General features: G+C 41.7%; 3 protein-coding genes across 4 annotated transcripts in view; 2 read left to right on the top strand and 1 right to left on the bottom strand.

Annotated features, from left to right (window-relative positions):
- rxfp1 (relaxin family peptide receptor 1) overlaps positions 1-6,048 on the top strand; it is a 43,288-nt gene extending 37,240 nt beyond the window's left edge. The window contains exons 16-18 of one of the 2 annotated variants that reach the window (XM_069531288.1): positions 1,234-1,644; positions 1,806-2,024; positions 2,853-6,048. In XM_069531288.1, coding sequence (XP_069387389.1) covers positions 1,234-1,644; positions 1,806-2,024; positions 2,853-3,286 — 1,064 coding nt within the window. In that variant the 3' untranslated portion in view covers positions 3,287-6,048. The remainder of the gene's footprint in view (positions 1-1,233; positions 1,645-1,805; positions 2,025-2,852) is intronic. The other variant, XM_069531289.1, reaches the window with a different exon arrangement.
- A 2,320-nt stretch (positions 6,049-8,368) lies between these two features.
- Positions 8,369-17,631, top strand: etfdh (electron transfer flavoprotein dehydrogenase). The gene is made up of 13 exons (XM_020103820.2): positions 8,369-8,622; positions 9,293-9,451; positions 9,941-10,170; positions 10,467-10,548; positions 11,090-11,208; positions 11,564-11,641; positions 12,159-12,305; positions 12,728-12,868; positions 13,648-13,791; positions 14,299-14,467; positions 14,674-14,856; positions 15,278-15,499; positions 16,767-17,631. The coding sequence occupies exons 1-13, from the start codon at positions 8,592-8,594 to the stop codon at positions 16,928-16,930; spliced, it is 1,869 nt and encodes a 622-aa protein (XP_019959379.1). The 5' UTR covers positions 8,369-8,591; the 3' UTR covers positions 16,931-17,631.
- ppid (peptidylprolyl isomerase D) lies at positions 17,632-23,601 on the bottom strand. Its single transcript, XM_020103821.2, has 10 exons — positions 23,435-23,601; positions 22,434-22,574; positions 22,018-22,124; positions 21,743-21,931; positions 21,505-21,627; positions 21,165-21,271; positions 20,409-20,550; positions 19,707-19,793; positions 19,459-19,501; positions 17,632-18,067 (listed from the first exon to the last, which is right to left on the bottom strand). Exons 1-10 carry the CDS (start codon positions 23,517-23,519, stop codon positions 17,979-17,981), a joined length of 1,113 nt encoding a protein of 370 aa, XP_019959380.1. The 5' UTR covers positions 23,520-23,601; the 3' UTR covers positions 17,632-17,978.
- Positions 23,602-23,876: the final 275 nt, after the last annotated feature.

Raw genomic sequence — 23,876 nt, 5'->3', positions numbered from 1 at the left:
GCTCTAAAAATCGATTGTGGACATCTTCAGCATCAATCGTGACATGAGTTGGATCTTCTGCCTCTGGCTGAGCTTTGTTGCATGATTCTGATGAAATGTGCCAAGTGCTCTTTTTGAAGGACTGTGACAAAGAGGATGTTGATTCTGATTTCTGAATGGACGCAGTGTAATTCTTATTCTGCACACGCTCCATTCTATATATCCAGCTTTGTATAAAGAGGCCATTTCAATGTTTAAGTGGTTTGTTCTTGGTTCTCCTGCATGACTCAAGGTTGAGCGGCTGCTGTCTGTCACGGTGCATCTGAATGTTGCTGTAAAGTCAATGCTCTATTGTTACTGCACAGAAGTTTGTAAAGTTCTTTAAATCAGCGATTCTCAACGTGGAGCTTGTGAGGTTATATCTCGAGGTTGCTGGATGGTCGTGGAGAAAAAAAAATAATATTTAGAATAAATTGCATATTTTAGACTTGGAATTGCTTTTTCATTGAAGTGTCTGTGCCAGCGATACGATCTGCTTCAGAACGGATGTTATTGAGTGTGTTTGAAAGTCAAAGTCCTGAGCACATGAGTTAGAGCTTGGACAAAGTAAAAGTCAGGTCTGTCCTGGCCGTGCAGAAGCTGTCTGGCTGCTCAGGTGAATGCATTGTGTTCCCTATGACTCATTGGCTCTTAGAGTGAAAAGACTCGTAAAACAGTCGAACGTTGAGCTCAATTTAATCATAAGGTTAAGAGTTATGGCAGACGACGGTGAGGAGAAAACACATCTCAGCTTCCCCGTGTGATGAGACGAGAGCTGCATTACACACCTGCGATGTGTCACCAGCGTCCCAACCTGTCCGCCGACATCAGCGAGGGACTGTGGAATAAAAAGAGGATTTATGAACCGTTAGGGCGCTAAGAGAGCGCACGCTTCCACCAAGGCCCAACAGAGCCCTGATGAAACCACCTTTGAATTCACTATCTCCACATCTTCATTTGGATCCGCACCAATTGCACAAACCCATTAATCATTAGTCCCTTAAACATGTCTGGTTTTTATTGTCTGACAAATCAAGGACAATGTTGAAAGAGCCACACCACAAAGTAACATCCTCTTTCCTGCCCGGTATCGTATCCTTCCACCAAGTTCACTTCTGTGATAACTAACAGACAAACAAACAAACAGAGGAAAGATTATATCATTGGATAAAGGTCGACAGCCATTGATCTAAAAAAAGCTCTTCTTACCTGCAGGTGCAGACGGGCTCATGGGCATCTACCTCTTCATGATCGGCGCTTATGACCTGAAGTTTCGAGGCGAGTACAACCGGCACGCTCAGGCCTGGATGGACAGCAGTCAGTGTCAGGTCATCGGCTCTCTGGCCATGCTGTCCACTGAGGTATCCGTCCTGCTCCTCACTTATCTCACCCTGGAGAAATACATCTGCATCGTCTACCCTTTCAAGTACTTGACGCCCGGCTGGCGACGAACTGTCACCATCCTTTTCGGAATTTGGGTGTTTGGCTTTATCGTCGCCTTCCTGCCGCTGGTCTGCAAGGGGCTGTTTCGCAACTTCTACGGGACCAACGGAGTTTGCTTCCCGCTGCACTCGGAGCAGCCTGAGACGCTTTGGGCTCACGTTTACTCCATCGTTATCTTCCTGGGTGGGAATTTGTACCTTCAATAATCTGTCACGTTTTTGTTGTGATTTGTGTCTTTGTATTTATTTGCATGTGGATTCATACTCTGTTATAAATGCAAGTCCGTAGTGCAAACACATGCTGCTGCAGCTGATCCAGAATCAAACCACGTGTCTCCCCTGTAGGTCTGAACCTGGTGGCGTTCCTCATCATCGTCCTGGCCTATGCAAGCATGTTCTATAACATCCAGAGAACAGGCACTCAGACCACCAAGTACAGCAACCACATCAAGAAAGAGGTGACCATCGCCAAGAGGTTCTTCTCCATCGTCGTGACGGACTCCCTGTGCTGGATCCCCATTTTCATCCTCAAGATCCTGTCACTGCTGCAGGTGGAGATTCCCGGTATAGTAGAAGTGCTATAAACATTCAACGGAACGCTCCACTGAAAGTCTGTGTTTTGAGCATCAAGTACAATATCATGCTCCCTCAGCGTGGCTCCATCCAGAAGGTTCTCTGTTCTCTTTTACTGACGATAGCAGCTGCAGTCGGGTTCACAGCAATTGTAAAATTTCATTTTATATACTTTTAAGACTCTGCTGAAAAAGCTTCTGCCGACTGTTCCTGTGTTTGGATTCAGAGTAAATCGTGACTTTGCTTTTAGAGCAACAAAGCTCAACATGTTATCGTCCTTTAAATCACTTCCATTAAGAGCTATGATATATCATCACTGAACTGCATCTGATGGAGCCACGTTAGGTCCCATTGATACTCGCTGTCGACCAATCACAAGTCAGTCTCAGCTGTCAATCATGACGCTTCTCCCATCCCATCAAACATCAATTCAATAATTAAAACACTAACCTGATAAATAACTCCTAAAATTAGTTTTTAATTCTTTTTTTTAATTGGTCCAATGTCTTGACACACTTTTTGCGTCCGTCTGCTGACGACCATCATTGTCCTGTTTTCTGCAGAGCAGTTAATGTTTCTATATTTTACAATGTTTTCCATTTCACAAGGAGGAAAAAGTCAAAAGATATATTTTCAGTGGAATCTTCCTTTAAGTCTTTCAATCACTGTGTCTGAATCTTACATCATAGTAAATTATTAAGTTTTAACTGAGCATCTAACTGTTGCCACCTTGTTGAAATTTCATTTATTGTACAAATGAAAAAAGACTTTTGTGTTCTCATCTTTTAACACAGACCATTTCTCCCTCTCCACCCTCAGGCACCATCAGCTCCTGGGTCGTCATATTTATCCTCCCCATCAACAGTGCTCTTAACCCCATCCTCTACACGCTGACCACGCGGCCTTTCAAAGAGACCATTCTGCAGGTGTGGGCCAACTACAGACAGAAGAGGCCGCTGCTCAGCGGTCACCCCGCTCATCATCCGTCGCTCACCTGGCAGGAAACGTGGCCCCTGCAGGAGAACAGCCACGGCCTCACCCCGGGCCACGCTCTGGAAATGACAAACGCGCTGGCCAAGCTCACCCCTGTGGAAAATACCAACGACGGATGCAATGACATCACGCGGTGCACGCAGCAGCAGCAGCAGCAGCAGCAGCAGCAGCAGAAGCAGTGTACGGTCGTGTCGGTGTGCTCGCAGAAACAAACCATGCTGCGCACGCTCACTCACACACAAACACATGAACTCATCTAAGTGTCTCACTGCAAGAACATGTGATCATTCATCCGTCTCCACAACTACAAGAGTTTAACCGGTTTAATGATACACTGATTTTTGAGTGGTTTTGTGGAAATCCCAGTGTGTGCCTGTGTCACCGGAGCGTCAGCCATCGCAGCAGAAGAGTGAAGTCCGTCTTCAAATTCTTTCTACGTAGGGTTGAGTTTTGAAATCCGCTTGTAAATTGCTCCTGGGGCTGAAGTGTTGTGGAGGTGAAAGGACCCGGGGGAGGGGAGCGTGGCACTGGTGGAAAAGATATATTGAAAGATGGATTAACACATTGTTGGGTTTTTTGACAATGTCTCCGGCCAAATCCATTTTACTTTACAAAATAAATCCCTTAATAACAAAACAGGATTTTCTTGCCGACAGATAAATGAAGATAGTGTCTCTCAGCCACAGAAGACTCTGTCCACTGAGCCCCAGTTCGTTAAGTCTCTGTAGACATTGTGTGTTTTTATTCATTTTGTGTGTCGCGTTAATTAACACTGCACATTTTAATCAATTCAGTTAGTAGAGCAGAGGCAGCCACTGAAGGCTTATGACAGCAGAGGTTCGGATCACTGATCTAGGGATTCAATGTTTTTGACATTTGCACCATCTGCAGGCTGTTGTTATAAAAGCTAATCAAGCGTTCGGTCAGATTTAATTTGGCAAAAACAACCTTTGAGTGACATTCGTGGTGCCCTGAGGATGAAACCTATACTAACTTTTGCGATCCTATGACTTTTCCTCTTGCGTCTCCATATTGTACAAATTTTGTTCACGTTAGTTGTGGTCTTCGACATTTTGTGCAAAAGAATGAAAATATATTGTCTCCAATGTTGTAACAGTTTATAAAAAAGTGATATAACTGATGTTGTAACACTCTTTGCCTGCAGGTGGTGCAAGTATTGAAAATATACACAGCAACAATTACTTTCTTTGCCTGTAGGAGGCAGTATCTACCTTCATTCATCTGCTCTCCTGTAGGTGGGGCACTTTGGCATGCTCAGAACCAGGGCTGCAATTTTCAGTCCGAACCCGTTTAAGCCCGAGAGGAAACCAACTGAATGTGACCCATACCTGCAGGCGTTCTGTTTTTTATTTCCTAACCGGACCTAAACCCAACGTTTCTCCGGATTACTGACACGGAAAAGATCCAGCAGATAAGCCGACTTGATCGACTCGTCTCAAGCCTGAACATCGTTTCAAGTGGTTATCCGAAGTACTTAGAACCACTTAGAACCACAGACTGCTGGGACGGGTCTACCATCAACTGAACTCCCTCGTGTACAAAGTTGCTCAAATCACATAATCTTCCTTTAAACTGGTTTTATTGTTAGTTTTTTTACTGCCGTCAAAACTGATGAACTTCTTTGTTTGCTAATGTTTCTTTCGTTGAGTATTTTTCTACTGACCGTTCAACGTTTGGTGTAATATAACTTTATATAGACTTGTTTGATACATTTCTTACTGTGTTTATCAGCATCGCTCCTGACGGTGATGCACCGGCTTAAACTCTGGTATCATGTTGTCTGCAGCTGTAAATCAGTTTACGCTGCCGTGGCAGATGAGAGTTCCTTGTTATATGGGTACTGTCAAAACAAATGCAAAGGATCTGATGGGAATCACACCGCCGCCACATTTATCACCAAAGATGGTCGTTCATATCTGTAAGAGTCTCTGCAAATGTTCAAAGAAATGGAAACTTTAAGGACATTTTAAAAAAAAGAAGAGGATTATGGTGTTCAGGATGGATCTGAATTCCGTCACACACAATCGTCCAGCAGCAGTGCAGTCATTTTATTATCTCTTTTTCAACCTCCACACGTGAGGACGTCTGGTGGGGACGTTCTGTGACCTGAAAAACTAACATGTTCAGCTGAATCAATGTAAACCTGTACATTGTGAAAAGATACGATTAACTTGAAGATGAAATTCTCTTTTGTACAATGAGCCAGTGGGGAGTTGAATGGATCCATTTTAGAACTTTCCTTTGTCAAGAGTTCATATGCACGTCAGAATCCATTTCATGCTGTATGTCGCTCCTTTAATCTCATATTGCTGACAGCACTGTACAAAGATTCTACTTGCAGCGAAGAACTTTTTTTACTTTGTGTGAAACCCCTTAATCTTCTCATGCAGTCTGCAAGGGAAAGAAAAAATACACACTTTTTGTATTCTGTGTTTTTGTCTTTAGTCCATTGTGTTGCTTCTGCCACCAATATTTATCTTAGGGAAATGTTGAATGTAATATACAAGATATAAAGAATGTACGGTGATTAATATTGACGGGTATAACTTGGTGAAAGTTATAAGTGAGTTGCAGCTACACAGGCAGCGATTTTAAATGGTCTTTTATAAAATCCTGTCTTTCCCCAGCTGGTCTGGGAGACAGACTCACCAACAACCACACCACACATTTTTTCTAACACTGTGATCTGTACAGTAAAGACTTTTGTGCATGCATCTGTGCATATTCTTTGTTCAGTGAAGGACTGATTCCCGTGGAAACTGATTTTTAAATGTTAAATGTGTGAATGCATCACAAACATGCTGCAGCACAAGAGGAGAATAAATTAGATGTAACGATGGTATGAGAGTACCTCGTGCTTTATGTGACCGTTTGTGTTTCCATCACATTCTCATTTATGCTGAAAAGATTTAATATTGATGGGAATGTTTGTTTAAAAGTTGTTATTGGTTCCTTTGTTGTATTGACCCTGTGCCCTTCAATAAATAAATTATGAAGTTAGTTTTTCTGTTTCTCTTTTCATTAATAAAATCTGCTCGTTGACTTTTATGAAAATTTAAAGATCCAAGATTTTTAGGGAATTTGAATTTTGAACACAAATGTATGGAACTTAAAAGATAATTAGTCATAGTTAATGCACAGCAATGGACCTTCAATAAGAACTAAATCAGATATCTTTAAATAGTTTTTGGAAGTTAACTAGTTAATTCCACCTGAAAGAACACATTCACTCTGAAGAGAAAGTATATTTCTTAATATGTGCAGTTTTTTTGGAGACACAATAACACAATAATAGTGGGTCAGTACAACTACATAGAATAATGTGTATGTGCAACATTATTGAATAACTAGTGCAATCAACATCAACAACAGACGCACTCATTGTGCATTTATTTCCAGTAGCATCATTCACGTATTCAGCCTTGACTTTGTACTATGTATTCTTATTTCATTATGGGCAGAGGCATAATGAGAACATCTATTATTTAAAAATAGGAAGCCAAATATTTAACAACAGTTAAGGCTGAATACTTGATTCAGTTATTGAGTTCTTGCCTGAAGGAAAAGCCATATTCTGTCTGGTGGTGCGACTCCATCACTGGTTAGTCATTAGTTGTCCATAAATGAATCAGGATTACTGTCTCTATAAATAATGTATTCATGTGTTTTTTATTTATGTATTTACATATATATATATATGTGTGTTATATTTGAAGCTGTGTTTATGTGTATTTAGAATTTATATATGTTTGGTTGCAGAACGTGCCGTAGTTCAATGCTTTGGGGAAGTAACTGAAGTCTGCTGTTGTGTATCTGTTTTATTTTATTATTATTTGTACACGTAATGTGTCCTTGAGTGTCATGAAAGACGCCCATAAATAAAATGTATTATAATAACTACTATTACCAATTTGCAGTGTGTTTCTGTACATTGATGAAGTGGTTTTCTTGAAGGCCCAGTGTGTAAGATTTAGATCTATTGCCAGAAATTGAATATAAAATAATCCTAGTGATGTTTTCACTAGTGTGTTTCATCTAAATTGTACAAATTGTTGTTCTATAAAGTATTTAAATATAAAGGGCTTTTTCTGGGGTAAATAAAACTACAACTAGATCAAATTAACAAGTTAAAACATCATGAGGATTATTTATACATTCAATTTCTGCCAATAGATCCCTTTCACCTAAATCTTACACACCGGAGCTTTAATATTCAAATACAGAGAAACTCTACACACTGAACACACTTTAATATTGTTGAGCAGTGTATAGTAAAGAAATAGAGCAAACAGTAAATAAGGAATGACTTATTGAATCAGGAATTATCTGTAGATGTTGGACATTCAGCGGGCCCCTCTTCATTGTGGCCCCTGGTTTAGAACCACACACCCACTAAAGTATAAAGTCTCTGTACAACAATATAAACATATAAACCTAAAGTATAAAGCCTCTATACAACAATATAAATATATAAACCTTAAGTATAAAGTCTCTATACAACAATATAAATATATAAACCTAAAGTATAAAGTCTCTATACAACAATATAAATATATAAACCTAAAGTATAAAGTCTCTATACAACAATATAAATATATAAACCTAAAGTATAAAGTCTCTGTACAACAATATAAACATATAAACCTAAAGTATAATGTCTCTATACAACAATATAAATATATAAACCTAAAGTATAAAGCCTCTATACAACAATATAAACATATAAACCTAAAGTATAAAGTCTCTGTACAACAATATAAACATATAAACCTAAAGTATAAAGTCTCTGTACAACAATATAAATATATAAACCTAAAGTATAAAGCCTCTATACAACAATATAAATATATAAACCTAAAGTATAAAGTCTCTATACAACAATATAAATATATAAACCTAAAGTATAAAGTCTCTATACAACAATATAAATATATAAACCTTAAGTATAAAGTCTCTATACAACAATATAAATATATAAACCTAAAGTATAAAGTCTCTATACAACAATATAAATATATAAACCTAAAGTATAAAGCCTCTATACAACAATATAAATATATAAACCTAAAGTATAAAGTCTCTGTACAACAATATAAATATATAAACCTAAAGTATAAAGCCTCTATACAACAATATAAATATATAAACCTAAAGTATAAAGCCTCTATACAACAATATAAACATATAAACCTAAATATAACCCTGTGCAGACAGGGGACAGTGGCCTGGGACGACCTCTGCATCACCACAGCTGATTCATAAACTGCTTCCTCCTGGATTCTCCTCCTGAGGGACACGTGGTGAGTGTTTACACATCTACACTGGCGCAGGAGGGGGAGGGGAGCGGCGCCGCAGCAGCAGCAGCAGCGCAGCTTTGTGACGCGGACATGTGTCCTCGTTACGAGACGTGTTTTGTAAGGACTCGGTGTTTTGGCTCCGGAGCGTCTGTGTCTCGTCGTCTCTCCCCGAGCTCCCTGTCACTTCAGCGGATCTTTAAAGAGCGAAGCCCCGGTCCGCTGGAGAGCTAACGCTAGCTGACTCGCCATGTTTCCAGCTAGCAGATACTCCAGTCGAGGTGGGTTCCGCTGTTAGCTCGTTAGCTCAGGTGTTGTTGATTGTGTTTGATGCCTCCGTGTTTTATTTTAATTCTTTCTCGTTCCACGAAGCTTTTTAATTTACCGGCTGAATAATCTCTCGTTGTTTTTTTTTTTTTTTAACTTTCAAATCTATTTCGTCTGCGTTAGCCTCGAGCAGTCCTGCATGTGTTAGCATTGATGCTAAGATGTAGGTTAAAGTTGAACCGGTGTGCGGGTCACTCCATCTGTGTCCTTGTCCCGGGTCGAACGGTCCAGTCACGTGTTTTTCAGGAACTCGCCGACTCCGTCACCGACTCGTCTTTATCGTGCAAGTTGTTTCGTGATGTTTTAATGATGTTTAACTCTTGAAATTAGCTTAGCAGCTGTCACATATGTAACTGTGCTAGCTAGCATGGTGCTACCGCTGCATGTGTGCAGTGCGGCAGCTGTCTGTTAACACAGCTTGTTCCTGCCAATGTTTACCACGTTGTCGTAAACACAGCTGCATGATGTCATTATGATGTTGCTACGTGCATTTGTTGTACTTGCTGAGTATCTTATCAGTGACGTGCTCGATGAGGCTCAACCCAACTAGTAAACACAGCACGCATCAGTGCACAGTCTCGTTGCCTCAGGTCTGAACTGGTTTGATCTGACATGTGTTTGCAGCCCACAGGTGCATCAGGGTATTGAACACAGTGCAGACAGAGCATGCAGCCCCTCAGCTGTACACAACACTACACAGAAGATCCTGCTCCTCGGTGTCAGCGCCCCGCATCACAACCCACTACACCATCCATCCCCGGGAGAAGGACCAGAGATGGGAAGGTAAGATACTTCACTTTGGTGTCTTATCCATATTTCTGTTGTGTGAGTCCAGGAGGAGAAATTCTGTATTTCTTCAGTTTTCCGTGAAAGTTTACGGGGAAGCTCATAATACATCTTCAATAATATCAATAATATATGAGTATAACTTGCATTACACGTCCCCTTCGAGAACTTCCTGTAATATCTGGTACCCTGGCCCTGGAGGCGGGGTTGGTAAGTTGTTTCTGAAACACTTTTTGGTTGATATTCTTTTCACGTACCACCCAAATGATCATAAATAGAGTTGTGTGGGTTTTTATTTATATAAAGATTATTATCACTTTCATTGGCACCTAATGAAATTAACCGACCTGCCTGCCCGTGCTCCGAGTCTTCAACTGGGAACCCATACTCTTCAGTGGCACTCTGAGTCTGGATGTATTGCCTCTCTCTCTCTTTCATGGATAGTCTCTCTTTATAATCCCCTCTTGTGTTTGGGTTCATTCCCAGGGATCGAAATGGAGAGGTTTGCCGATGAGGCAGATGTGGTGATCGTCGGCGGGGGCCCTGCCGGCCTTTCAGCAGCCATTCGTCTGAAGCAGCTCGCCAACGAACATGAGAAGGAGCTGCGTGTGTGCCTCGTGGAGAAGGCCTCTCAGATTGGAGCACACACTCTGTCTGGAGCCTGTCTGGAGCCCACCGCACTTGATGAGCTATTTCCTGATTGGAAGGAACGAGGCGTGAGTCTCATTTAACATTTCTTCTTTTGAGAGTTTGGTATTTCCGAAGAAACCCATCCTGCTGCTCTGTGTTGTTGTGTATTATATGTTTTGTGGCAGTTAAGTGTATGTTTTTACAGGTATGTAGTATTCGTCATCATTTGCATGCACCGAAACTACCTATATGTATGCTAATATTGGGGAATCTATTTATTTGAATATAGAGACGTGTCATTTGATTGTAATTCTATTCATTGATACTCACAAATCCTTGTGAAATCAAGCTCTAAGCAATACACGTGTTGTTCTTGACTCAGGCACCTCTGAACACTCCAGTGACTGAAGATGTGTTCAGCATTTTAACAGCGAAACACAGAATTCCAGTCCCCATATTGCCAGGTAAAAAAAACACTATTGGATTGTCAAGGTGTAAATAGGTTCTGCCAAACCAACAGAATGTTGGATTGATGTCATGGTTTCTGCTGAGAGTTGAATTTGTCGCGTGTTATTTACAGTTGCGAGGCTCCAAACTGAGGTGTGGAGGATTTGAAACTGACAGACTGTAAATGTCTGCAGTGCAAATGTAGTGGTTTATATACTGAACAGACATATTGTGTATCTGAGCTGGTGGAGAGAAAGATGCAATGATCTCTGAAGGCCCAACACACAAGTATCATACTGTGTGTGTTGACTCAGACAAATTAATAATTGGACATTCTTCAATTATAATCAGTTTAGAACATATTTGTATTCCATACGGTTGAAAGAGAAATCACAGAATGACTATTTAAATGGGTTACAGATATATTAGTTTTTCTTTTAATAAAGCAGAACTGAGACGTCTCTCAAACTCCTGTTTTCAAATGTCACAACTCCATAAAACTCTGTTACCTCAGCAGAGGTGATTTACTAAGTGCACGGTTTTTCTGGCTGTCTGTAGGACTGCCCATGGGGAACCATGGTAACTACATCGTGAGGCTGGGGAACTTTGTGCGCTGGCTGGGGGAGCAGGCCGAGGAGCTCGGAGTGGAGCTGTACCCTGGTTACGCTGCAGCTGAGGTGAGACCGCCCTCCAATTTCTTTGATGTATTGAATATTTGTACTTTTTTTTTCTCTTTCATCTTATATCTCAATGTGCTGTAGGCGGCCAGGTTCAGTGTACGGTTCTGAAGTCCACCCCTGCTCTGATTTCTAGAAACCCAGATGATATATATTTATTTTGTACTCATGTTTCTTTGAATTGAAGATCTGTCTTTGAGTTTTGAAATGAGCGTTTACTCACCTACACTAGAATTCATCAAAGACTGATGGGAAGTTGCTTTGAACCTGTTCTTAATTGAGTCATTTTAATTAAAAATGTTAACACTTCCCCCGTCAGCTAATTTAACATTGTATCTGTCTTCTTTTTGTCAAGGTTTTGTTTCATGAAGATGGAAGTGTAAAAGGAATTGCCACTAACGATGTAGGCATCGCCAAGGATGGTTCACCAAAGGTACCTTTTTTCATTCAATAAAACTGTTTCACTGTTTTATTTAAACTCTGTTGTTGTAAACTTGATTTTAAATGGATGAAATTTAAATTTTGCCCATCAAACTACACTTGGTAATCAGTTATAGGAATGTAAAACATTTTGGAAAGTTAGTATAACTTCTAAAGTGACTAAACACATGAAAAGCTTAGATTCACCAAGCCTTTTATAAAAAATAATTATTAAAACCCTGAACTGGGACATTACGCCTTTGTCCCTGTTAATCCACCCCTGGCATTTCCTTGTAATGAGATCACACAAATCCTGATAAGATGGCAAGCGGTGATTAATCAGGCAGCAACGTGTAGTCTGTCACATCCATCAGCCAAGTTTAAAATTAAATGAATGACATTAAAATCACCACATTTGACATATGGAGCATTTCCTGTTCACGTGTTCATGTAGACTGAACCTGAGATAAAAAGACTGTGTATTATATTCATGAAACGTCTTCATGGCTCCTTCTCCTCTCCACCCTCAGGATGTTTTTGAGCGGGGAATGGAGCTCCATGCTAAGGTCACGCTGTTTGGTGAGGGCTGTCACGGCCACTTGGCCAAGCAGCTGTACAGGCAATTCAACCTGCGGCAGAACTGTGAACCCCAGACCTACGCCATCGGCCTGAAGGAGGTAAACAACACGTACCGACCACATCGAGATAATGTTCGAAAGAAACTGGGCGAAGAAACCACATTTTCCCCCCTAATCTTGTTTATCTGATCATTTGAAATGAGGAATGTCCATCCTGAGGAATCAGATAAAAAAAAAAGCAACTGCTGCAATGTTGTTTCTGCACCGGAGGTCCAGCTTCTCAATCACCATTAAGTAAACTCTGTTGGCCCTGATGCTTCTGGGTCGTGCATAGTTCGATGTGCAGCTAACATTAAACCACATATATTTATATAGATATATATATATATATGCTGTATATATACATATACATGTGTCCTAAATATTTGTTGATTTGTTACAAGAAACTAAATTTAATTCCTGAATGAAAACCATTCATAGCAAAGCCGAAATGTCCTCTGCGTTTATAAATTGGTTTTAAGGTGTGGACGGTTGATGAGAAGAAGTGGAGGCCCGGCAGAGTGGAGCATTCTGTCGGTTGGCCGCTGAACAGGAACACGTACGGAGGATCCTTCCTGTATCACCTGAACGAAGGAGAACCATTGGTGGCATTGGGCTTCGTGGTGAGTTGCTTTGTAGACGTTCCTGATTGCAGCAAATGACTAAAAATATAATGATTGAGTTTGTGAAACAGTGAAGCTGTGGTTAGATTTACATTATCAGTGTATATAATTCAGTCTGCAGAAGAAAAGTAAATGAATCCATGAAGTTGTGATTTGCATTTTACAGTTTAGTCTTAAGATGATTTTTTATATCTGTTATAGAGTTCATTTTTAAAAGTTGACATTTTTAAGTGCATGTTTGAAAGCAGCTAAAGAAACACAACTCATACAGAGTTCAGTTTTCCTCAGGCCAGACTTCTCCTCATTAAACCAGTGTATACAGTCTCTCTGTTAAACTGGAACCTCACAGAGACGCCACCAGAAATCTCTGGCAGCTCTCTCAGACCGGTGTCAGTGACTTTGGCCCGACATCAGAAGAGTCTCTGTCCCTCCGCACATCTTACACTTCTTAATGCTCCCTCAGTGACAAGGTGACTTTGGGCGATAGCAGAGTCAGTTTGGTTTTTTTTCACTCTGAGTGTTGACGCCTATAAACAAGCTTCCTGAATTAAATTTTCTGTTGGCAACCTTCAAACTTCAGAGACATCAAAGATGATAAAAGCTGATGCTTCATAACCAAGATTCTGATTATGCAACAGTTTTTATTCAGCTCTACAGCACAAGACTCTGTAGCTACATTCATAAAAACAAGAACGAATGCCTTTCCAGGTACTTGTCTCCTCGGTGTCTTCGACTTATTTGGTTGATTGAATTAGAATAATTTCTATTTCCCGCTCCAGGTGGGTCTGGACTACAGCAACCCTTACCTGAGCCCCTTCAGAGAGTTCCAGCGCTGGAAACACCATCCGTTTGTAGCAGCAACTCTGGAGGGAGGCACCAGGATCGCATATGGAGCCAGAGCCCTGAACGAGGGAGGGCTACAGGTACGGAATGGAGAACAGTTGTCTGTCAAACCTGTGAGCAGTGAAGCCCTCGTCATTAAACAGACCTCATCTAAATTCTGTGAGATTGCTTGAGTGGGGCCTTTCTGTCACTGGGGAAAATAACAAAGATGTTTTCACTGTTAATTTGTTTACTACGGGAAAAACTGTAGCACATGAATCAATTAAAAATAACCAGCCTGAAGGGATCGCTTGAATTTAATCGTAGTTGCATATTAAAGTAAAACCATCAACAGAATTCAAAACATAGAGTCTAATTTAATAAGGAAACAAGCTGCTAAATAATCTGTTCTCACCACTGCTGATACACGAGTCCGCGCTGGGGCATTGTTTGGTTTTTAAATGAATTCGAACGATTTTATCACGTTTCAGCACAATGAGCAGACGTCACATTCCTGAAATGCAGCTAGAAGTTTAAGGTTTTTCCGAAAGTAGAACACGAGAGAGTTTGAAAATGGACTCAGAGCAACTCCTCCTCCTCCTCTCCAGTCTGTCCCAGAGCTGACGTTCCCTGGAGGGCTTCTCATTGGCTGCAGCCCCGGTTTCATGAACGTCCCGAAGATTAAAGGCACTCACACAGCGATGAAGAGCGGCATGCTGGCTGCCGAGGCCATTTTCCCCAAAGTCACAGCTGAGAGCCCGGATTCAGAGAGCACAGGTACACAGCTTACAACCCGTTCTTTCTTGGCTCTTCCGTCAAGTTTCATTGAAATGAGTTGGTGTGTCGCATAAACGTGCTTTTAAACAAATAGAGGAGCGTGACAATATAATTACAATTAGAAATGTAATGGCAGTGGAGTTTTAATCCACAGAACTGTACTGAACTTATCTAAACGAGTTATTTCTTCTACTTTTTCCTCCCAGGTCTCCATGTGCCTGAGTACAGTGAGGCCTTAAAGAGTTCGTGGGTGTGGAAAGAGCTGCACGCAGTGAGAAACATCAGGCCGTCGTTCCACAACTACTTTGGACTTTACGGTGGCATGGCCTACACCGGTATTTTCTACTGGATCTTCAGAGGAAAAGAGCCGTGGACTCTGAAACACTGTGGTGAGTTTCACGGTGCAGAATCATCCGAGCTTCTGTATGAAGGCTAAAGAAAAAAAAAAGAGCTGGGGGGGAGATAATGGAGGTAAAGAATCCGTACAGAACATGAACAGAATAAATATGTTCAATAACAAAGCACTGAAAAGAGAATTACATGGAAGACCTGACAAAAGAACGTGACCTTCTGTTTTTATAAAACCTCGTTGAAAAGACGCCGTTGTAAACATGGTATATAAAAAATATAGCTCTCTCTGAAATCTGTGTAGCGTTCATGACCCCAGGGGAAATGTGGAATCAGAAAAGATTTTCTCGGTGTTTACCTGCGCTGCTGATGAGTGGCAGTAACCGCACAATGCCGTTCGTCATCTTATCTCGGGCAGAGAAAATCAACATTTCATAACCTGCTCCGCTCCATCTGTCTCAGGCCTTGATGCAAACCAGCTGAAACCGGCGAAAGATTGCACACCGATCGAGTATCCCAAGCCCGACGGCAAGATAAGCTTTGACCTGCTCTCGTCTGTGGCCCTGAGTGGCACCAATCACGAGGGGGACCAGCCCCCCCATCTGACCCTGAAGGACGACAGCGTTCCAGTTGCCAGGAATCTGTCCATATACGACGGGCCCGAGCAGCGCTTCTGCCCTGCAGGTAACAGCAGCACTGACTCTGAGAAGCATCACCTGCACAATCTGTCAGAGTGGAGATGAGTTATTCTTCTTTTTCTGATTGTTTCTGTGGCTCGAGGTTTTTTTTCCCATAAGTTACAAATCAGTTCAGTCCTGTTGACCAAACCATAAAGTCACTGATAAACGATAATCAAACCTATGATTTAAAATGTACTATTTGCTCAAATTTGGTCGAAGAAACTAAAACGTGTGTAAGTCCAGGTTGTGTTTTGACTCAGAGTGGAGTTAACCACAGTTTGATTTGAAACTCTGATTTTGAACGGAGGTCAAAAGCAGCGTTACAGGCGCTGTGGCAAACAATCAAAGTACAATAACGGAGCAAATACTTCAGCCTGACGTAAGTTTGGAGAAGTACTCTGTTCCATTTCGACAGATGCAAGAAATGAGAAATGGAAAACACTTGATCTCGTATATTTTCACCCTGAAATCTCTGAACTGGAATAACGGCTGATTTCAATGTGTGGTTTTTCTTTTTTACTTATTTTGTGGTTGAATGTGCAATAAAAAAAAAAAAGCGTATTACTGTAGAGAGGAGTTGCAAATGATTCGAAGTTGCCCTGGTTTCACACACGATCTCAAGAAATATGACATGTCATTGCTGCAACGGACCGCAGTCAATATTTTTCATACGAGTCCACAACGAACGTGCTGCCGTTTTATATCAATAAGAGAGAGAGAGAGAGAGAGAGTGGACTGAGGCGAGCGGCTGCGCTGTCTCTGGTTATTGTCGATGTGTTCCTCGCAGCCGTTGTGATTGAAGAGCTGAAGCCCTCATTGCTTGAATCCTCTGAATGAAAGTTAATGACGTGTGATCGGCAGCTACGCTAACGTGAACGCGGAGATGCCGAATGCAGCGTGACAGCGTGGTCCTCAGAGGTGACCGCTGATGAATAGCCGAAGAGATTGGATAAAGCAGCACCGTGTTTGAAACTGCGGAAGTGAAGAAACTCCAGATTTGTTTTTGGCAGAGGTAAATCTGTCTTTGTAAAATCCCTTTGAATGTGAATCATTGGCTCCAGATTATGTGAAAAAGATCCTGAAGACAAACGCATCTTTTCTACTTGCGCGAGATCAGATTCCGAGACTTCATCTTCCTCCCGTGGCTCATGAGACAGAAAGTCCTGAGCTGCTTATATAAACCACGATGTATATAAAAGATCAGCACCACTTGAAACAAAGCAGAATGTTTTACAATCTGTTCCATCCCTCTCTTTTAACAACCGTCCCAGGTGTGTACGAGTACGTTCCCGTGGAAACAGGAGACGGGATGAGGTTGCAGATTAACGCTCAGAACTGCGTCCACTGCAAGACCTGCGACATCAAGGACCCGAGCCAGAACATCAACTGGGTCGTGCCCGAAGGCGGCGGCGGACCAGCGTACAACGGAATGTGAACCTCAGGAGATTAATTTAATGTTTTGTCTCGACTGTAAGTACGACCACATATTCATTAAGTGGAACAAAATCTATGCTATAGCTGTTTTTGAGAGTTTAAAATATAAATAATAAAACATCAAAAATGATGAACGCTGTGTTTTGTTGTGGAAATTCAAAGTGTATTGGATTATAGAACAGATTCAGAAGCAGATTATCGATATCCACGACATGAGCAGTTTAAGCAGTTCAATCTTATTTTCTGTGAGTTTTTTTTAAGAGGTACTTCATCAGCTGCAGTAGTTAATATATTTGCTTTAAGATCTGTAAAGGTGTTTTTAAAGGCTTATTGTAGTGATGCATCCATCTGACAGCAGTATTGACTCAAGACAGCTGGACTGGGTATCTGACACTACGACCAATGTATTTAAAAATATATTGAAATGTTATTTAAGCCTGAAGTTGCCTTACACACGAGTGTTTCCCATACAGCTTATTAATGAACTCGTATTGAATCAATACTCTGTTTCAGGCAGGAAACTAAAACCCAGTCAGATCGGTGTTTCCGTTTTATTTTAGCATTATCACAGTTTTAAAGGTCCACTTAGTATTTTTAATGATTATCAACAAGATTACAGTAATGAAGAAAGAACACGTGGCTGCTGTCCTTCTGGATTTATTGACCTCTGTAAGAGCAAATAAAACAAATGGATGAACTGGCTGTGTCGAAGAGCACTGAATCATCTTTTTATTTTTTATTTTCCTCGTCTTTCAAACCCCAGAACATAATCCAGTTCCTCAGAGCAGTGGAGTCAAACTTTGCATTACAGTGATAAAACTTGTCAGAATGGTAACAGGTCAAAACTTACAACTGTTATTCCTTCATTGGAATACACACACACACACACACACACACACAGAGAAAAGTGAGAATAAGAGAGAACCTGTCAACTTAAACCTGCACATTTTCACCTGGTTACACACTTAATCTTTGCCAGTGCACCTTCATCTGTACAGATGATTTCAAATGGTAATTAACGGTTAATTGCATCATTGGGGACGAAATGTTCACGCAAACATTTTAGCATAGATCTTCTTCTCTTTCTCTTTCTCCTCCTGGATTTTCAGCTGCACCCGCTTCATCTCGTTGCTGATAGCTGTGGAAACAAAAAAAAATCCGTTTCACTTTAGTCGATTTTAACAATTTAATCATTTCTAGTTTGGATGAGAACATTTCACCTTGAATCTAAGCTTTCGAACATTTGTTTTCGGTCCCTGCGAGTCCACTTTGGAACATTTTGTCTCGTTCTGCTGTCTGTTTCATTTTACAGAACGCTCGCTGCCTAAGACACAGAGAGAGCATGAAGCTGTGACAGCCCTTATCTCGTAGCCGGCAGCCAACAAAGTGCATATTAAAATATCAGAAGAGCAGCGCAGCACTTTCAAAAAGGCGGAGAAGGGCAGAGATTTGCAGAGAGGCGGATTCCACCCAGAGCACTGGAGCTTATTCCCATATTAGGAGTATTACTTCTTAACTGTTCCCTAAACAACCAGTGCAGATGGAATAACTGCTGCCTTCGTATGGAACATGTGAGCTTGTGGTTATGACGTGAAAACAGCTTCAAACCAGAAGTTTCCAGCCCCATCGCTTGTCCCACACTCCCACGCAGAAACAGTTTACAGAAGTTAGGAGGCGGGAAACGTGAAGTAGGAAATACAGACATGATGTCAGGAGGGGAAAGGACGAGGCTCAAACGAACTGACTAAAATTACAACATCATCCCATCCCATGAAAACGTCTCTTTCACTAAACTTTGATGAGCCTTCATGCGTCTCACTCACTTCCCTGTTTTAATCTAATTGGTTCTAGACGATTAATTATCAGTCCGCTGCTAATATCGTCCGAATGGGTCGAGTTTTTATTATAAAGTATATAAAAAGCAGAGAAGATGAATTTTAATTTACATTTTACGTAAAAACAAGAATTAAGGACGTGAGTTCTATGTATTTGCTTGTATTTGGCATCTTTTTATTTATAGTTGGTTTTAATAAAGTTAAGAGTTAAGCTGTAAAATGTCAAACCTCAATTACATTTTGATAACAACATCTTAGGCATCATATCTATTGGCCCACATATCTGTACAGAACCTTTTTACTCCCTGATATCAGCCTCAAATCTAAATGTCAGTCAGGCTCTGGTTTGAATATCATCTTGCCCTTTAATGAAAGATGATAATATTCATAAGAACGTTTTTGTTTTGTGTTACGTTAACGTAACTGAGTCGTTCAAAATGAAATACCTACAATTACACAAGGCTCTGAAATACATCTATAGTAATCAAGCTCCAGAAAGAACTAAGTTTCCCCCATGAAGTTCAGTGAGGAGGAAGAATTAACACGGTGCTTCAGCTTGAGTGGATCGTTTGGATCGTGCATTCGCTTGAACTTTATATAAACACGTGGAGGACGAATTCGCTTGATTCTTGGCAGCGTAACAAAACCAGGCTCTTGTGAAAAAGCTGAACAAACAAAACGAACAGTTTCCCACCTTTGTCTTCTGGAGCTATTCCCTGAGCTTTCTTCAGATCAATCTGTCAAGTGAGAAACACAGAAAACTGTTAGTGAGTAGATCCGCCCTCCGATTCTCCTCAGACGCTGTGTCAGCGGGAAATAGATCAGAACAGAATCCATCCACACAGACACAATGGGACGTGTTCATTGTGAACTTCTGTTGTTCAGTATCTGAAACAAAAAGTCTTTCTGTCTTGGTCTGAGAGCTGCTGTTGTTGACGTTACCATGGCTTTGCTGTTTTCCTTTAACCCCTGCCACGCCTGGGCCCTCCGGAATAGTGCCTTAGTGTTCTCCTGGTCCAGCTCCTGAGCCTGCGAGACAGAAACACACATCAGACGTCTCATCACCTCCTCTGGGTGTGTGACTTTACGAATGAAGTTTGCATCAGTTATTCTCTCTCAGGGTCTTTTATATCCATCGCAGCTTTCACTATAGGACAGATGGACAGAGGGATTTGTGCAGCGTCAGCAGACCGCCGGACCGGCGTGGTCAAGGAGTCAGAGAGTGGTCGGGCAGAGGGTTGTCCAGAACGCAATCGCAGACAGAAGTAGTCGTAGTAGAAGAAGGATGGAAGGACGGTAGCAGCATCAGTAACATGCCATTTTGCAGAAATTTAATTATTTCCATTTTTTAATCACAAAGTTGGAAATGCACTTACTTGCTTTAATCAATGGTTGCTGCCACAGCTCACTGCTCAATTTAAAAATGCTCTTTTAAATTGATTTTTACTAGTTTATCAATAGACAGAGTCGGGCCAGGTTCTCTGTTTCCCGTTTTTCAGCCTCTTCTCTCAGCTAAACCAAGAGGCTGCCGACAGTAGCTTTATACTTAGCAACAGGAGAGTGAAGGCATCGATTCTCAGGATGGGGAGTCCTAACAGCTCATGAGCTGTGAACCATGTTATTGTGATGCTGTGGGCCTGTTACCTCATTGCAGCTCTCCAGAGCCTCCTGCCACAGCTGCATCTTCAGCTTGCACGCTGCCATGTTGAGGAAGCAGCTGAGGGCCACGGGTTTCAGTTTCTGCTGCACCTCCTCCTCCAGCACATCTCCGCCCACCTCCAGGTACCTGCGGAGATACAAATCAGCCCCGTTGTCAGTGGCGGCATTGATTAGACTCACTGGATGAATGTTGCCTGTGCACCGTTACATCTGAACTGAATCACAGGAGAAACTGCGGCGAGAAGATGAAAGGATGAGACTGTGCCTGAAGTAACATCGAGCGGCCGCTGCAGCTTTAGACGAGATACAGATCAGAGTCCGAAAATGTCTGTGACATTACAGACATACAGCTAAATCACCTTTTTGTAAATAAGCAGTTGCTCATTCACAAACTGTTTTGTTTTGTGACCACTCGAAAATGTGTTTTTCTCCTGAGTGAACTTAGAGCAGTGAAAACAGATGCAGCTTCCCGTTCTGTTAGAAAAGATCAAAGTTAATGATATTCTCGAGAGCGGAGGAGACGGACAGATGCGTTGGGTCTTTTCATGAGACCTCTAAGAATAAAGTATTTTAATTTCGTTCATTATTTAGGTTGATATTTCTTGGGGGCAGGGCAGAATGTTTCTAGAATGTGCCTGTCATCATTATTAAGGTTTGGATGATTCGGATGAACGTGTGCCTCTATGCGTAAAAGACCGACCACCCACACACACACACACACACCCCCCCCCAGTACATTACCTGAGGGCTTTGCTGTATTTTTCGACAGCAGCTTTCCAGTTTTGACTCTTAAAAAGGTTGTTTCCAATATTCTTCAAATCCTCAGCAACTGAAAGGACTTTATCGACCTGAAAGTGAAAAACCAACTTTGAAAAAAATACTGCTGGCATGAAAGATAGAAATGAATACAGACTCATTTCTAACGTTCTTATTTTTGCAGTCACGGCCATGGGTGTGATTGGTTATGTCCAGCACTGACTTCAGCGTCCAGGCTAAGATGTGAGATTGAGGTTTGCTGAGAAAGTCTGATGCTATCTGCCAAACTCTTCCTGTGTCCTTGAAGATCAAATACCTCACTTACGTCTTTAAAGTCGATGTCAGAGTCCTCGGGGAAGTCTGGGTGGGTGTCCCCAGATCCGTCTTTTGGTGCAAAGCCCCAGCTGTCCCCGTCCTTATGCTCACCGCAGTCAGCTATGACACACGGCTGCAGAGTACATACCGAATAAATGTTAGACGGAAAAAGAAACGGAAAATTCTCAATGCCGTTCTAAAACTAAATTATTAAAATGCTAATTGACTCTTTTGTGGGGTTTAATGACCTTTTCAGGGGTATCATCCTTAGTGTCGATTAACTCCAGCATTTTTACGACACCCATTCCTTTCAGCACTTGTCCGAAGACAACGTGCTTATCATCTAGATGTGGGGTGGGGACAGTGGTGATGAAGAACTGCGAGCCGTTGGTGTTCGGCCCAGCGTTGGCCATGCTGAGCTGGCCCACTTTATCATGCTACACGGAGGAGAAAATAGATTTTTAAATAGCCAAACAGCTGTTTAAAAGGCTGAATATATAGAAATGTTAATATGTAGTTTTACCTTGTAGTGGAAATTTTCATCCTCAAACTTCTCCCCATAGATGCTCTCTCCACCGGTGCCATTGTGGTTAGAGAAGTCACCTCCTTGGATCATGAACTTCTTGATGACTGTTCAAAACAAATGTCAAAAATGAAAGACTTTCTCGTAACTATTGGACAAAGCATGAAGAAGAAGCTGCTTTTTTTTTTATCCCCTCAAAATCTTTCTCATTCATATCCTGTGAAAAGTAGTTTTATAGTTTAATAGTTGTACGAGTCACGGAGTCTGGTGAACTTGCTTCACAAAGTGTTTTCCTTTTAGAAAAGGAGTTCAGTGGCTCGCACACTGTTGGGTTCATGTGTGTGTGTGAACTAAAACTTCAAGGTGTCCCTCCAAACTGAAGTGACGGGATATCAGCACGTGTGAAGTCCACGTACTTCTGTGGAACGGGCATCCTTTGAAGTGCAGCGGTTTCCCGGTCGACGTGCCAGTGCCTTTTTCTCCGGTGCACAGCGCCCGGAAGTTTTCAGCAGTCTTCGGGGTGATATCAGCAAACAGCTCAAAAACTATTCGGCCGGCTGCGAACAGAAAACACAAGTTTGGTTACAACTCAAACACCTACAATCTATATTCTACCTGCACGACCGTCCACCACGGTTCCTGTCTTCAGTCACTGTCGGAACATCAGAGGTGGTCTTTGTCTCTGAAGCTCCTGTGACCTTTTATATCAGAGTCTCTGATCTGAGATCTGTTCATCCTCCCTCCAGCTTGTTTTGAAATGAGTGAATGAGCCTGATCACCATTTCAAACCTGCTGCACAACATGACTGGACGTTAACTCATCATTTATACACGAGCAGTGCCCCTCGGTCATTGTGAGTCTCCACTCAGTTGTTCTGGGTTTATTCTTTTATTCCGACCTGAACCTTCACATGAGACAAACTATTATTATCGTCTTCACCTCATTGAAGGAGAATCAGGACTTTGAGATATTCTGTGATCACTATAATAACCTGATTATTCCATTAGCAGAGAACAGGCCCAGCCAAGCTGCAGCAACACATTAAACAGTCCATTTACTTCTGTTTACATGTTTTTAAATTAAAGAAGCCGAAGAACCGACACGTGTGATCATCACTCACTGGCTTCTTTATTGTGTTGCGGTGGAAAATGGCTGAATCAAGAAGTCTTGGAGGAACCACACGTGGTTTCATTCACACAAGCTACACGCAGAAATATCTCACAACCTGAAGCGAACTCACAACAGACACGAGCTGCTCATTATTCACACGACGACGTTTCCCACGGAGGGTTTTAATTATCACGTTTACAGCCTTTGTGGACGAAATGACTCAGACTCTCCTGGGTGCTGCTAAGCTAACGAGGCTAACGGCTCCAGGGCTGCTAGCCGACGTGGAAATGGAAACTCCCGTCCTGACCTCTTGCTCCGTCGATGTCCACGTCGAAGAAGACTCGGGGGTTCTCCGGGTTCGAGGGCTTCTCGGACGGCGCTGAGTGAGACATCTTGAATTAGGGACGGGGCCACTTCGCTCACTTGTTACAGCTAGCCTAGCTACAGGCTAATCACTTCCGGTTAAGGAATTTCACGGTAAAAGCCCACCGGGGGGTGGAGTGACGCTCTGAATTTCGTTTTTATTTAATAAACACTGTTGTATTTGAGATTAAATGAACTTTACTGGTGAGGATAATTAAAACTGTAGTTCTGGGTATTTATCCAAAGCATAAACACGAGGCTGTGTCCGGGCTGCGATCACTTATAACGGCACTTCCGGTCATTATTTTCAAATTATTTTTTTATAGACTGGTACAGTATCATAATACTTTTTATATTTATATGAAATCTAAAATATCTATTTATAT

This window comes from Paralichthys olivaceus, chromosome 9, assembly GCF_024713975.1.
Source record: "Paralichthys olivaceus isolate ysfri-2021 chromosome 9, ASM2471397v2, whole genome shotgun sequence".
Lineage (NCBI taxonomy): Eukaryota > Metazoa > Chordata > Actinopteri > Pleuronectiformes > Paralichthyidae > Paralichthys > Paralichthys olivaceus.
This window is presented reverse-complemented; position numbering and strand designations above follow the sequence as displayed.